This window comes from Dysidea avara, chromosome 3 (genome assembly GCF_963678975.1).
Source record: "Dysidea avara chromosome 3, odDysAvar1.4, whole genome shotgun sequence".
Lineage (NCBI taxonomy): Eukaryota > Metazoa > Porifera > Demospongiae > Dictyoceratida > Dysideidae > Dysidea > Dysidea avara.
Genome location: NC_089274.1, coordinates 41,049,575 through 41,065,161, shown reverse-complemented (window position 1 = coordinate 41,065,161; position 15,587 = coordinate 41,049,575). Strand labels below are relative to the sequence as shown.

General features: G+C 36.4%; 1 protein-coding gene across 2 annotated transcripts in view; it reads left to right on the top strand.

Moving 5' to 3' along the window:
• Nucleotides 1-15,587, top strand: part of LOC136251014 (uncharacterized) — a 29,865-nt gene that overhangs the window by 698 nt on the left and 13,580 nt on the right. For both annotated transcript variants that reach the window (XM_066043392.1, XM_066043393.1), the window contains exon 2: nucleotides 486-656. In XM_066043392.1, coding sequence (XP_065899464.1) covers nucleotides 486-656 — 171 coding nt within the window. The remainder of the gene's footprint in view (nucleotides 1-485; nucleotides 657-15,587) is intronic.

The window sequence follows — 15,587 nt, the reverse complement described above, 5'->3', positions numbered from 1 at the left end:
AATTCTTTCCAAAACACATAGTTGTATAATGTAAGGCTGTGTAGCAAATGATTGTAATCTGTCACAGCTTTGAATAGTTGGTTGTACAAATTATGACACTAGTTTTGGTATTAGGTTACAAGTTGTAGAGATATTTCACTGATAAGTGATCCATTAGTTATGTTTAATGGGTCAGTTTCTAGGCTTAGCAGGAGTCCTCTTTGCTGCCACATAATTTTATCATCAACACTCTTTATAGTGTGTCCTTTATATTTCCCTTAATGAGGAAAAGGTGATGTCTTTCCTTTTTACCTGTAAAATAAAACTTGAACTATTTCAAGGGAACACCCATGTGACAGTTTCTTTGTACTTAGCACTATATGAAATTAAATTCATGACATTATAATAATTATGACACAACAGTTGCTATAGCAACAGGTTAGTTTTGTTTAACTTATTCTGCAATGAGATTATTCATCACATCTTGTTCCTCTTCTTTTTTTTAGTCATTGTTTAATAAGGTGTATGCTCGGGAAGGAGAGCTGTGTTGTGCCAAATGTGTTGTACCAGTGTTTAGTGAGGAGTGGAGCCATCTATCAGCAGTAACTGCTGGTAATGGACATGTTTCAAAGGCTGCTACTGTCCCACTAGCTACACCTAAAGATAGAGTCATTAAGGTGTGTGTGTGTGTGTGTGTGTGTGTGTGTGTGTGTGTGTGTGTGTGTGTGTGTGTGTAGTGCGTGTGTGTAGTGCGTGTCTGTGGGTAAGTAAATATAGTGTGTTTGGGTGTGTGTGTGTGTGTGTGTGTGTGTGTGTGTGTGTGTGTGTGTGTGTGTGTGTGTGTGTGTGTGTCAATACATGCACGAATGTGTATGTGTGAACATATTATGGGGTATAATTATGGTATTTCCTACATATGGAAGTCATCAACTCAATAAGGCAAATTGCTTGTTCTCATAATCAATTGACCACACAAGTGGGTCCTATGACACATTAATAACTAATGGGTGTAGAACAGTGTGGTGTATACCCCCTCACTCCAATTGACAAATCCCTCTTCTATACTGCACTCAACCATGTATGGGTCTATACTTTAATGTAGTCCCAAGTCCTGCTCTAGAGAGGGCGGTATTTGAATGGTAATGTACATGTATGACATGGCATTCAACCTGGTAACTTTGCCATTTAAACAGACGCTAATCAATAAGAGTCAGCTAGAGATTAGATTAGGGTCTAGCACGCCTGTGTGTTCTGCAGAGTAATTTATTATTTTGTGAGTGTTCGTTTACACATCATTCAGCTATTATAGAGGTCATCTCTAATTCATATTACTGCCTTATTTTGTATGTCAGACATGGGAGGTTACAATGTTTGATTTCGGTCACTGCTGTTGTTGATTACCTGTGGGTGATGTGTGGATAGTAAGACTTACATCTTGGGACAACATTTTGTTGTGAATAATTCACTACCATAACGTAAACCTCTTTGGTATTTTATTTATCAATGTTATCTATAGCTGGTGTAAATCAGTAGGAGTACCTTAGTAGTGCAGGTTGTTGATGGTAGTCACAATCACATGGTCATTCAAATTCAATACCAGTGCAATAGACTTGAAAATTTCACTTGGTTCTGTCAGTACTTCTTCATGTTTGTAATAATACAATACATACTAATTTCTAACACATCATTTTCTGTTTCTTGTGTTAAGTAATTCGTTAATTCATTATGAACTATAGTAATAATAATAAAAAGATGTAATTCTACACTTTATGCAGAATTTTTTTTCTGGTGGGTGCATTCCTCCAGGCCACCAAACCAAGCACACAACATACATTATTAAATTGTACTAGCCCCATCTTCCCTCACCCACCCCATCAGAAAACCCTAATTCCTGGTTAGTATTTAATATAACTATATACTAAAAATAGAAAATCACCTTGTACAGGCATGTGTGGTAGTATATTCCTGTCACATGGCTGAGGTGATTTGACAGTTATGATTATCCCACTTATCATTTTTTAACATATTAGACTGGTTTCTACAGAATACCTCTTATGGCCACCCTAGGATTGCGGGTATATAACAGACAGTAGGTACCCATTAATGACAATTGTTTTGTTTTAAAGCAAACTTTGAAGAATACATTCTCTGATGGTGCCAACTGATGCTATTCTGTTGAGAGGTCCCAATAGATATGTTTGAGATTTCTAACATAGAGAATATGGTTTCTTTCATTTGTCAATCATCTAACATATCGTAGCTTATGTCACTATTACATCTTGGTTGAGGTGAGTCCATGGTGGTTGGTTTCAAATACTAACTATTTACCTTCTGTAAGACATGAGCGTAGCATCTACTGCAAGTTGGCTAGTGATTTTGTTTGCTTGCAATGAAAGAGAGTACAAAGTGTACATGTTATTTATCATTCAAATAATGACAGCTGGAAAGCAATGTGGTACGGTATCAGTACGGTATGTATGTATTTATAGCATAAATGTACAGAGGAATGAGTTGTCAGATTGCTGTTTTTAGTAAAGGCTTCAGTTAGTTATTTTCGGGTATTAGGAGGCCGTATCACAAGGCAGAGTGATTAAACAACTGTTGAAAGACATTATATATTTCATTTACCCAAGGAGCTCAAGACGATACACTGTTTCATACTAGATGTATAGACATACAATCAGAGTGATGTATCTATATATCCCATATATATTCTAATAGAGCAGTCAGTACCATCGATTGTTCTATTAGAGTATTTGGGAACTACTGTAGTGATATAAACTCCTGCAAGTTTGTGATTGTAGTTTGGTACAGTATATGTGGCACAGAACTTTTTGTGAGTACATTGGGACAATTTTAAATCAATGTAGTGTTGAATTGTTGTGTCTGTACTATTTAGTAGTTCCATGGTGATGCTCAACAGTCGCTCATGCCTGCAGCCATGTAGCTGTGGATGCACCTCTGGTTTCTTGTTACTTAGTACTTAGCTAGGTGCTTAGTAGCACAACATCAAGTTGTTTTTCTTTACGCCTTCACACACAGAAGTGTCATGCAGTCCAAGAAGTCTGTGAGCCACTGCATAGTAGTATATTAACTATTCTCACTTATATGTAGCTCTTCTCTAAATGGAACAATATTTATGTATATGTGACCGGATCTGCGAAAACCCGACACAATCGCGCAAGCCTAAATTTACAGTATAAAGCATTGAATACAATAGGTGAAAATACTTGCATGTTATTGAAAAAGATTCTGTAAAATTTTTTGAACGCCTCTTTCTTAGTGAAGGAAGGGACTAACAATAAAACCCTGTGCAGCATCTTACCCCCCTACTCAAGAGGAGTTGGAAAGTCTTTGTTTTGTTGCAGTAGACCCAAGGATACAGAAGTTATGAGCGTTTGTTTATGTCACGTCGAAGCGATCATACACGATTGATTTTTCTTCACGAATTCTGCCTTTGTATGCAGTGAAGAAGGGTGAGTAAAGGAAAAACCTACCCAATAATTGATTCCCCTGTTCATGGCAAACACGATGGTGACAATTGTAGCTCCGTACTTCGATTTTTTGGTAAGTTACAACCGTTTTTGTAGACGCCTGTAATTTATTTTCCCTAGACTTGCTGTACAAATCAATTTTTCTGTTTTTGCTACTTTGTAGGGCTGTAACTCCTAAAGCTATTGGCATATGAGGCTGAAACTTTTCCAGAGGGTACACTTGGCACAAAGTAGATTATAAATATTTAATGAACAGGAATTTGAAAAATGCGCAATTGTGTCGGGTTTTCGCAGATCCGGTCACATATGTTAAAGCATTGCTGCAAGTGCTATATGAAAAATAAAGCACGGGGTGCGCAGCCAAGATGCTAGTAAAGCATGAGGCGAAGCCGAATGCTTTATTAGCATTGAGGCCAAGCACCGAGTGCTTTATTTTTCTTATAGCATGAGCAAGGCAATACTTTAAATGATTTATGGAACTTTCTAGTCGTGTAGCTCACCATACACTAGGAGTCATAATTAGCATGCATTGCATGAATTAACAGCCTGAACGCACACAAACTAGTTTAACAAAGTAACTCATGCGTAGTTCACCATAGTTTGGCATGGTAGATGTTTTTCGCATATTTTGGCAGGTTTTGGTCACACCCCACAATTGATTCTATTGTGACACATGGTGAAGTATTTTCGTGATATCTCCAGGACTTGTCCGCTTACATTAACAAACGTAACAGCAATGTTACCTTCTCCCACCCATCAATAAAACATTGGTATGTCTAAAAGCAATCCAGTTGTAGGACTCGTATTGGCTGGGGTGATTGACCACTCAGCGCGGCGAAGGCTATCATCCTTCACCAGCTTGGGTGATTAGTCATACTGGTGTGAGAATCGCAGGCTATCAGCCTATTAGCCTACACTAAAGCACGTGGGCAACTGTGCTTTATTGCCCACAAAGAGTGCTTTATTGTAATAAAGCACTCTTTGTGGGCAATAAAGCACTGTTTGCCTTAAAGTGTACTTTATGAAATTTAAAGTACACTTTTTCCTTTGATCTTGCCCACACAAAGTTCTATATGTTGGAGTTCTTTGTCAAGTAAGGCAGTCAATACTCCAATGCTCCCAGGCATAAATGTGTTCAGAGTAGTAAATTGTTCAGATAACTTATCCCCATTCATTTCATTAAAATACTCTAATAGAACATACAATTACATTTCAGAAAATATGAAGTGGAATATTGTGCTGGTACCAGTTTAAAAATGGCTAGCTATTTAATCAGCAGTCCATCTGTTTTACTTGACTATCAATCATATTAGTTGTATGACGGTACATGTTTATAATGAGTTAGTGGTGAGCTAGGGTTGGAGGGTGTGATGGGCCAAGCTTAGCTAACCTCGAACTCACCATAATATTATGCTTATCTTCATACAGACAGCTTTTTTTAAAAGGCAAGTTTTTGTTGCTAAATATGGAGGAATGCTGGCTCTATTAACCTGCCTGAAAATGTCCGCAGGAGACCCTTGGTTGTCAGACCCTCGTTTATCTGTACTATCATTTACTGTATCAATTAGATTTTAAGGTGTACAAAGTCTGACTGAAATCTTCTCAGCTGTTACTGAAACAAAAAGTATTTGTTAGTTCTTTTTCACAGAAGTCACTATGAATATTTCCTTGAAATGTGGTGCACTTAATGAGGTATAGTTCACTTTGTGGTAAAGGATCGTGATGCTAATTTATTTTACAAAAGCAACCCAGCCTACAGCATAGTTGATAGATACCCATGCAGTTAATACTATCCCGTTCTAGTTAAGTAGACAATTAGTCAATCATGTTGATCGTTTCAACCCTAGCACAAACAAACACGTGTACACGTTTTTCAGAAAATGATTCCAGGAAACCAGGCATGCATACCTGACACTTGATCAATATATCCTAATAGAACAGTCGCCCAGAATATAAGGTGTATATAAATAGATTTGAGCTTACCACACTAAATGCTATAACCATTAAACCATAGCTGCCAAGTTCCGTACTCTGTGACTTATATTCGAAGGTTTTAGTTAAACTCTGCCTAAAGTGAATGCAGAAGGTCCTTGAGTACAAAAGTTGTTTGCTGTTCTGTAATGTCACACTAATTGAATACATCAACGATGTCATTGTTAAAATGTAAAAGAAACAGGTTAAAGCTATGGCCAGCTTTAGGGATTATAAATTATGCCAGGCTATACTATGGGTACACAATACTGATTAAAACCCATAGACTTCCTGGCGACTACTGGCTGAATTGTATCATATTAACCTTACTATACACTAGGGCTGGGACGAATATTGAAATTTACCTTTGAACATTCACTAATAAAATGTTCAAATATTTGAAGCTTTGGTGTTAGCTTTCAAGTTACAGGTTTTCTTGTATTTATGCACATCCTTCTTAAGTTTTATCTTTCTAATCTTGTTTAATAAGTTTGTAAGCTTTTGGAAAGTACATAGCAACAGTACTGAATGATGCAATTGATCGATTACAAATGGATATGTCCGCTATACTGCAATCATGCATAGGTAAACACCAACTAATAGCTAAAAGTACGCTTTCCATACATTATCTATCACTTTATTAGGTGTTTTAAGGCTATAACTATGGTAACAAGCTAAACTTCAATGATTTTAAAATGGGCGTGGCACACAAAGATTGATCGCGAAGAGACGAACATCGATCACGCAAGATAAATAAGCAGCTGCAATAAAGATAACAACGTTTATTTGTGTGAATTACAAAGCTTTGAAGGATACTTTTATAATTCAAAGTTTACTTAACCTTCGAATCCATGAAACATTCAAAGCTTTACCCCAGCCCTACTATACACAGAACTGCTTTGTAACCATATATCTAAAATACTCACTATGAAATGAGGAACTCGACTGTGTTGTTGTTGTTGTTGTTGTTGTTGTTGTTGTTGTTGTTTTTGTTTTTTTTCATAATACTAACCACAACAAAGTTATTACATGGCAAGGTCTATGCTTTGGTAAAAACCAGCCTGAACAAACAACAGAATTCCGATTCACTGTCTACAAAGGTGCTTTACACTCCATAGAACTATTTTATATAGTTTACTTACAGTGTGATTAATTTGGTAGCTGGTTTCTTCGTGATTTGTTCCAATTCAGGTATTGCTCATGTGTATATCTACTAGTGTGCACCATGCCATGTCTGGGATAAGACACTCAAGTGTCATATCATCCCATCTCCATCAATGTATAGTAGTGTCTTCTTGGTAGTAAAATTAGACTTCAACTTGAAGAACAATTAAACATACCTAATTTAGTAACAAACACTAACATAACAATCACATAGTCTGGGAAGAATCTGGTTAACCCAGAAATGGGACCCCTATGTGTGTGTCCATTTTAGCACTAGTATCTTGCTATGAAATGCACTAAACAGGCTAGATTTTATTCGTTGTGGTTTATAATGCCAACAGCAGTTATTAAATTAATTAATTGAACATCCCTAATATAATGTACACTAGTTGACAACTACTCTAATTAAACAGTCACTGTGTTTAGTACAGGATCAGTGAGTGTTGCCTTTATCAAAAAGTGTTTTCTTTGATAGCATTATTAATTTGGTACAACTCCTGTGTGGTGGCTTTTTAGTAGATCATCTCTTGTAAGACAGTTGTGTACATACTGAATTATATAGACACCATTTTATAAGGGACCAAAATAAGTTTCGTAGTGTTCATCTTAGCAGTGCCCCACTGTAGTGGCTCAGATAAATTCTGTTGGTCACTCCATGATGTTATTAGTACAATAAACTGATGATGGAAGGTGTGTATAGAATATGCAACACGCATAGTATTATAGTGGTGTGTAGAGTTTAAAGGATGGAAAATATTATAAGTGCCTTTCCATGATACCTTTAGCACAGAGGGACATACATTGAATACCTAACTATGTAGATCTGCTTTTGTGTCTTATTTTACCAAGAGGAATTTGTAGTGACATTCTTGGTTTCTTGTGGAACATTTGTGTGTCTGTAATGGGATGAAATTCCTATAAATAGACTATTTGGAGATTGGTGTAAAGACAAGTAAGGTGTCAGAAGATAGTAGAAAATATTTTGTGATCAAGCGAGACCACCACATGTGATCTACAATGTAATGCTGTGTCAGTGTGTGACACTGTCGTCAAAGGAGACCACTTGTATAATTCATACAGTTGTATCAAGAGTTCTCTTGGTTGTATTTGTACCACTGTGTCAGCAGGTACTTACTTCTTATAACTGATGAGAAGAATAACATCTACACTTTTCAAATATACATTGTGTCAGCTACATAGTCATCGATACAATGACTCCAATGTTGGAGTTGCTTTGTTTGCAGCCGCATAGAAATATCAGCATGTAGGCAATTTTGTAATGGATTTCTCAGGATAATGATGTGTGACTGTCTCAGCAAAAACTCGCCTAGTTCATAGAACTTTCAATTTTTAAACTTTTCTCAGCTACTGTACTCAAGGAATGATCGCCAAAGTTTCAGCTAATTATGGTGAGTAGTTTTGGAATTATAGTGCTAGACAGTAGAAAGAGCAAGGGAATCGATTTGTACAGCAACTACACTGAAAATATACTATAGGCACTTACATTCGCAGCCATAACTTGTTTCTCTGATTAATGGCTCTTGCATACTTTTCCTTTGTAGCATGCATAATTTTATGATTATTTTTTTTATTGTTTATCTCAAAACGCATACTTGTGCAAACTAGCCAAGGTTTTGTTGAGACAGTCACATACGATCACTGTAGTTTAACAGTAAATATGACCTCAGGTATCATAGTAACAATGCTGGCAGCTCAGTGGTATTTCCAGGTTATTTCATAATGTGGAACTACAATGATAAAGGCAGTGTTACTTATTGCAATTAACTGTACAGAGTCTTTTGTATTCTTCTGAGGAGCAAATCTCATCTACGCACGTACATATGTGTGCATGTAATGCCAAGAGGGCATGATGTATGTGCGTATTTTATATATGCATTGTACATTAGCATTCTGTCCTTTTGTTTTCTACAAAATGCTATGTATCATAGTCTTTGTTAGATTTAATGAAATTCTTGTCTAGCCACTTGTATAAGATGTAGACATAATTCCAAAACGCCACTTGCATAAGAATGCACCTTAATTTAGTAATCTACATGGTATGTAGTTGTAATTGACCAAATAAACCATGTGTGTAACATGCTCCAGTGATGTGTATACATCCAGTTCAGTTGGTTGGTGGTATGACCTTGTTAGTTATATCCCATAACAACTGATGTATCATGCTGTACTAATATGGTGGTTGTGATAATGTGTGTGCAACAGTGTCTTTGTCACTGATTGTGTTTCTCACATGCCTAACTAGGATGGTTAGCACTTAAGCTAGCTTTATTCTTCTTGCCCTTAATAGTAGAAATATTCAAGTATATGTCGTATTTACTTTGTTAAATACCAGTGGCTGCACTTGAATCATGCCACAATTGATTTTGAAAATAAGGGCTTCAACGTCTTTCTCAATCATCGAGTAGTGGTTGAATTTGAAAAAAATGATTTCTTGAACTAAGGTACTAAGGTGATATTTTTCCACAGTGTTTAACCAGTGAATATGGTATATTATGTATTTAAATCCCAGTGTACACTGAGAGTGTCGAAGTGCCATGCTGGGTGACAGCTAGACAGAGTGGCTCTGCTACTGTGTGATGAGTTAGTTATCACACAGTAGTTTGACTAGTTCGTGACATCATAACAACCGTGAATGGTATTGTTTACCAATGGAGCAAATAGCCAAATATGGAAATGTTAATACAAAAGCACATAAACAAGTCTCTGGCAATCAGTCCCAGCTGAAGAATCAACTTCTTTCAATAACCTCTGGCTCCATCGTTTTATCTTGGGAGTAATCCTTACCACTTTTTAGTCCTTGCATGCCATGCAATCGTCACTCTACCAACCCAGGGCAAATTATACCTCCGGAACTGCCACTTTGTAAAACATCCATCACCACAGTGCCTCTATAAGGTCTATCTAGTAGCTATGTCTATCTAGTAGCTATGAAGTTAAAGTCACATTATTATCCTTAAACACACTGGAATATAAAATGGTTATATGTCATATACACAGATGATATCATTGTTATTATGCTCGTCCTCAGGATATCATCCTGGTAAGGGGATATAACGATAGCTAACCATACAATCACTGAATTTTAGCAAATCATATTTGGATTTCCAATGTTTGTAAACATTCAATGACATGTTCTTATTAATAGTTTCCCAAGAATGTTTGTAATAATATTTTGTGCTTAGCTACCATCTGTGTTCTAAATATACAAGTACACAAAAAAAAATTGGAATTTTCAACTAGAGTAGGGACCATAGCACGTCGATAAAAAGTACTGAAACAAGTTGGAGTAGTCCATGATATTTATTCACAGTAAAACAATAAGAAGTGTTATATCCCTACTGTGCTCAAGATACCATAATGGAAATGGACAGTAGGGATATAACACTTCTTATTGTTTTACTGTGATTTAATATCGTGCACTACTTCCAACTTGTTTCAGTACTTTTTATCGGTGTGCTATGGTCCCTACTCTAGTTGAAAATTCCAATTTTTTGTGTACTTGTTTATTAACTTTTTTGTAAATAATTATGATGGTGAATTCACGCATACCGTAGCATCAAAAGAAAGAAATGGCACTGCGCACCCCTATATCAATTGTCATCTGAAAAGTAAAGTATCCATTACGCTTCGTTGTCAGCTATGTTCAACCCATTACACAGCAGTGTGAATTAAGAACTGTTCGAAAAGCACCTCTGCAATCAAAGTAGCCACTATGAAAAATACGGACAATTTCCGTTAGGAAAGGAAGCCATCATGTGCTACTGCCAAATCGACACTGCTGTCAGCGAAGATGAATGGGGCACAAAGGAGGACACTGATAAGTCCATGAAGAATGCATTGTACGTATTGTGGTATGCCAAAAGGCACCTCTCGGGCCAAAGCGATGTCAAATAGTGAAAAAACCAAGCCCATAGCCTTAGCCATTGTCAAGTTACGCTTGTCTGAAGGCATCAGTCAGTCAGTCATTTACTCCGTCAGCAGAAAATTCTGTTAATTTTTTTTGTTTTAATTCTGTAACAACTTGTTGAAAGCATTTTGGGTCAATCTGAAGGCTTGTTTGGGCTTACTTTTGCCTAACCAATACTGCCTCATCGTCGTTGGGGAAAAATAAGGCTGGTTATTGAGTGATGTTTTTCATGGGCCATGCCTACTCCTTTGTAGTCCCTACTATCATACTGTATGATAGAAATAAATGTCTTTTCCTCAACAATGTCATACTAGATATAGTGGAGCAATTTGTTTCCATTCATCTGGCTTGTATCTTGATAAAATTCACAACCTTGTTGACTCTCTTACGTGACAATTCAAAGTTTTTTAAGTCTCTCCAGAGCCAAATGTGCTAGACAAAATGTCTTCAATAAATAAACAGTCACTTGGTTGCTAGGAGACATAACAACAGGGGAGTACCATTGGCTAATTGTTTTAACATATTTGGTAATTTTATGAATTGTCCATATAGTCCCTGTAGAGTGTAGGAGGTTGTGTAGGACAGCCTTGCTTCTTTCTTACTGATCTGTCAATATAATTGTTGTGTTAAGCCATTTGTAAGTCATCTTGTTTAAGCATTAGTTTTGCTGATTCTCCAGCCAGCTTTGCATGATCAATGTCACCATCAGTGCTTCATCTTATGTCATACATTGGTCATGAATATGTTTAATACTTAGAGATAATATTCCCTCCTTTGTAGAGACAACTTATTAGTGGTGACCTCAGACAAACAGAGACCTGTGTAGTGATATCTGTCTGCCTGGAATAAACATATCCTTTGTTCTCAAGTGTTGAGCAACCATCTCAGATAGGTATATAGATGGACTATTACTTGTGAGCACAAGAGTGATGTGTTCTCGTTAACAAGGTGGTTTTGTTGTTGTTGTGCCCCTTGGCTGAGTTTAGAACCTGCATACTAGGTAAGGGCATGTCTTTACGCCTTTATATAGAAGGTGTTAATTAGGAAATACACATGACTGATTAAAGTCATCATTTGCTGTTTGGTGATGTTTCCTGGAGAAGTTATTGGCACAGAAAGTGCCAACGAAATGAATTTGCTAATAGATGAAACTTCCTACATTCCAGCACTGACACAGTAGCTCAATCAGTAATACCCACACATGCATATGATGAATACAATAATCTTTTGTGGAAATAACATGATGAATACAATCACCACAAGTGTATTTGATATCTCTGTCTTGTGGTACTTTGTACATTATGAAATTCATTTTCATACTATATTATAACTGTATTGATGTGGAGGACATCTTTTTGTAACAGACAATTTGGGACCACATGGTGTTTATGGTTCTAAATTTATTTTGCTAGTATCCATATTATTGGCCTTTATTCAGAGGTGAGATTTCATTTACAATAATTACATAATTGACTGAAAATCTATCATGACATTTTGTCTGTTTCTTTTGGCGGGAACACTTGATGATGACGTTAGATATAGTGACCACAATTAGTACCAGTGTTGATGTTATAGGTCACTAACTTGATAACATAACCTGTTTATCTACTTTACTGTGTAATGTGTACAGACAATTAGTAGTAGTAAGGTAGATTGACATCATTGTTACTGGGTGTATTATGTAGTGGGTGCTGAAAAGTACAGATGACGGGTGTTTGTGGGCTAACTGCTATAGGTACTTACACCTTGGAGCACTTTATGAGCTCTTGACACCACATACTATAATGTATATATCAATACATCATTTCTTCCTGTGACAGCTGGCAAGTTTTTTTGTATAACAGCGAGGAGAGATCATGTGATTGTTTTTCTATCAGCTCATGTTTCCTTGTCACGTATATGGATCTTCATTGGTATGTTTGTTTTCCTAGTGAATGGTCAGGATCATATCTTCATAGGATGTGATTACTATGGCATCTTTACCAATATCAGCTGTTTGTGGTTCTAGGAAGCTGATATTGGCGTATTGAATTTAGTTTAAAATTATTCTGTTCTTTGTGTGTGTGTGTGTGTGAGGTGTATGTATGGTTGTCAGTTGAGTCTCCTTGCTCTATTTCAGCAAGACCTGGTAAATTATGACATCATATTACAATGGTGGCTTTATACGGATAATTACTTACTAAGTGCGAAGAAATTCTTTCAAACCTAGTTGCATACTCCATTTATTCCTCCATTGTTCATAAATATATCTGGTACAATACCACACCCCTTCATTGTGGCGCGCGTGTGTGTGCGTATATAAAAGAAGCAGACACATGGTCAGTGCCATAAAAATGTTTTACTTTTTATTAATTTTTCTGAAACGTAGTGGGCTATGTAATAAACTTTATCCTGAGATGTCAGTAAGCATCTTTTGAAACATAAGATTTCAGTTGATTCAAAATGTAGGATGTAGAGGATGTTGAACAGGAAAGTGGCTTCTTTTTGTGAAGTTTCTTGGTCCTTCCTCTGGTTCAATATTGCTGATGTTTTCATGATAAAGAATGTACAAGATCAAGTATACTTTTACATGATCGTTTGTAGGTAAAGTTATCTTTGGACCCAGTAGGCAGATCTGATACATTTAATGTGGTACTGATGAATACTATAACAAGGACTGTTTGTGATTATCAAAGAAAGTATCATGGAAGTTTACACTTTGCTGCAATAAAAATTTAACCGGAATCCTCACAATGCACTGGAAGTATTAGTTAGGTTCAAAAGTACAACCCAAAATGCTTCCAATAGGTTGTTACTGTATAACATTTTCTCTTTAATTTAGTTGAATTTTCTGTTTACTGCCTGCCTGTGTGACTCAATATAATAGCCAAGCTTGTTTTTTACTGTTAGATGTTGTTTCACCCAACAGATGCCTTATAGCATACTGTAGTATGTACAATGCACGCATCATGGACATACCTTTGTCCTTCTTGTGTCCCATTTCATTTTGCTAACAGCACAAGGTGTCACTTTGCAGTAGCATGTAATATGACTTCCCTGTGCTGACTATTATGTTTCTAACAGGAATTGTCTGTACTCTGAACTGCTCTTTGTTTGCTATGTTGTGTGATCGGCTGAACTTATGAAGTGTATTGATCATTTTCAGTAATTGATAGTCACATTTAGATATTATAAAATAAATGAATTTTGTGATACATCTGGCACAATTATTTCCTTGTGAAATACACTGTAACATAACTGAATAGACGTCCACTAGTATATCTGCAGGTGTAGGCAACCTTCCTTGTTTCATTACTTGTTAGTTCTATAATCCCTAATCTAATAGTTTGTATAATTATAGTGTGTAACTGTGCATGATATTTATTGAAGGCTTCTGTCTTCCTGGGCTTCTGGCTGCTTTGATGGAATAGAAACTAAGCAAAATTAATAATTTTTGATGAGTGAAAATGTAACTTGATGAAGAGCATTTTGTTCATACATGCATCAAATCAGTATTGTCTGCTCAGTGTATCCATATTGTAGTATGTCACTTGTAAGTGATACAAATTAGTCGAGTCCAGACATTATCCCAAAAAGGTAGTTTGAATTTTACATTACATGTAGTAGTAGTAGTACATGAGGTTAAGGAGCAAATGGTAATCTTTGCTGTAGCTTGTAATCATTGTTAAAATTTGTGGCCATAAATGTTCCAGCGGTTTTAAAACTTAATGTCCAAACACAGACAAAAAACAGTTAGTGTGTGTCTGACCAGTCAGTGGAACCTTATATACTTCTCAATTGGATCCACATTAGAGGGGTTCCCCTCCTTTACTACAAGTGGTATCTGTTATGGAATATTCTCACTATTGTGTCATAGTGTGCAGACCTTCTTCCCTACAAGTCATGTGATCATCACTTAATGGGACAACCTGAGTGGGTGTCTGGCCTCCTTAAAACTCTTTGAATTGCAAATGATTTTTTTGAATACAGAAGATCATAATATAAACAGAGTGTTTACGTTTTGTTGCTCTACAACAAGTTGCTAGTATATGTACGTTATCTGTCCTTATCTGCCTTATTGGCATGCCTGTATACATCACTGGAGACTCCTTGACTGTTATATTCCATGGTGCACACATACGTACACATGCATGCACAACACTGAAAATGGCTGTGAAATGTATTGCACTGTAAGTGAACTATATAGAATAGTTCTGTGGAGTGTAAGGCAGCTTTGTAAACAGTTTGTTGGGATTCTGTTGTTTGTTTGGGCTTAGATTTTGCTTTGTTGTGGTTAGTATTATAACATAGTTGAGTTCCTTGTTTTATAGCAAGTATTTAGAATACAAATAGTTCTGAGGTTGTGATTGGTCAGTATATTCAGCCATCAATGGGTTTAACCCTTTTTTTTGATTCCAACATATCTTTATTCCTTGAGTGATTTCTAATGGTGGTATGTAGTGCAATGCTGGTCAAGTGTGACAGCTACAACCATTAATTTTGATGATGAATTTATCGTGTTCTCTTGTCTGAACACGATACGGTAGCTAATTGGTAACTGAAGTTAACTAAGTTCCTACAATTCGTTGAACTGTTATTCCCGCCAAACTTTTGTTGTATACAGTAACTAGTATCATGGTAATGAGGTTAGTAGAGTGGTGTAGTATTATTTCATGTTTAGTACAGACAAACGTGCACTGTGTAAGCTTTCACTAATTAAACATAAGTGTATTCATATTTCTTTACACTACACTTGCAGTGTGTCAGACTTGACTTGTTAGGTTACTCCAGACACTACAAGTGTAGAAGTGTAGACTTTTACCGGACTTGAAATATGAGACTCAGTGATAGACTTTTACCGGACTTGAAATATGAGACTCAGTGATATCACGTTATGTTGTTTAACAAGGTTAAAACTGGATGAGACAGACTTGATTGTTTGGAATAATTACTTGGGTCACTTTTTGTCTGGGTCAGTCAGGTCCCATCTCAGACTAGAATAGAACAATAATGTAGTTAAGTTCCTGCTTACACTGCATAGTGTATGCCTGTTTTTTAAGTGTATCAGAAAG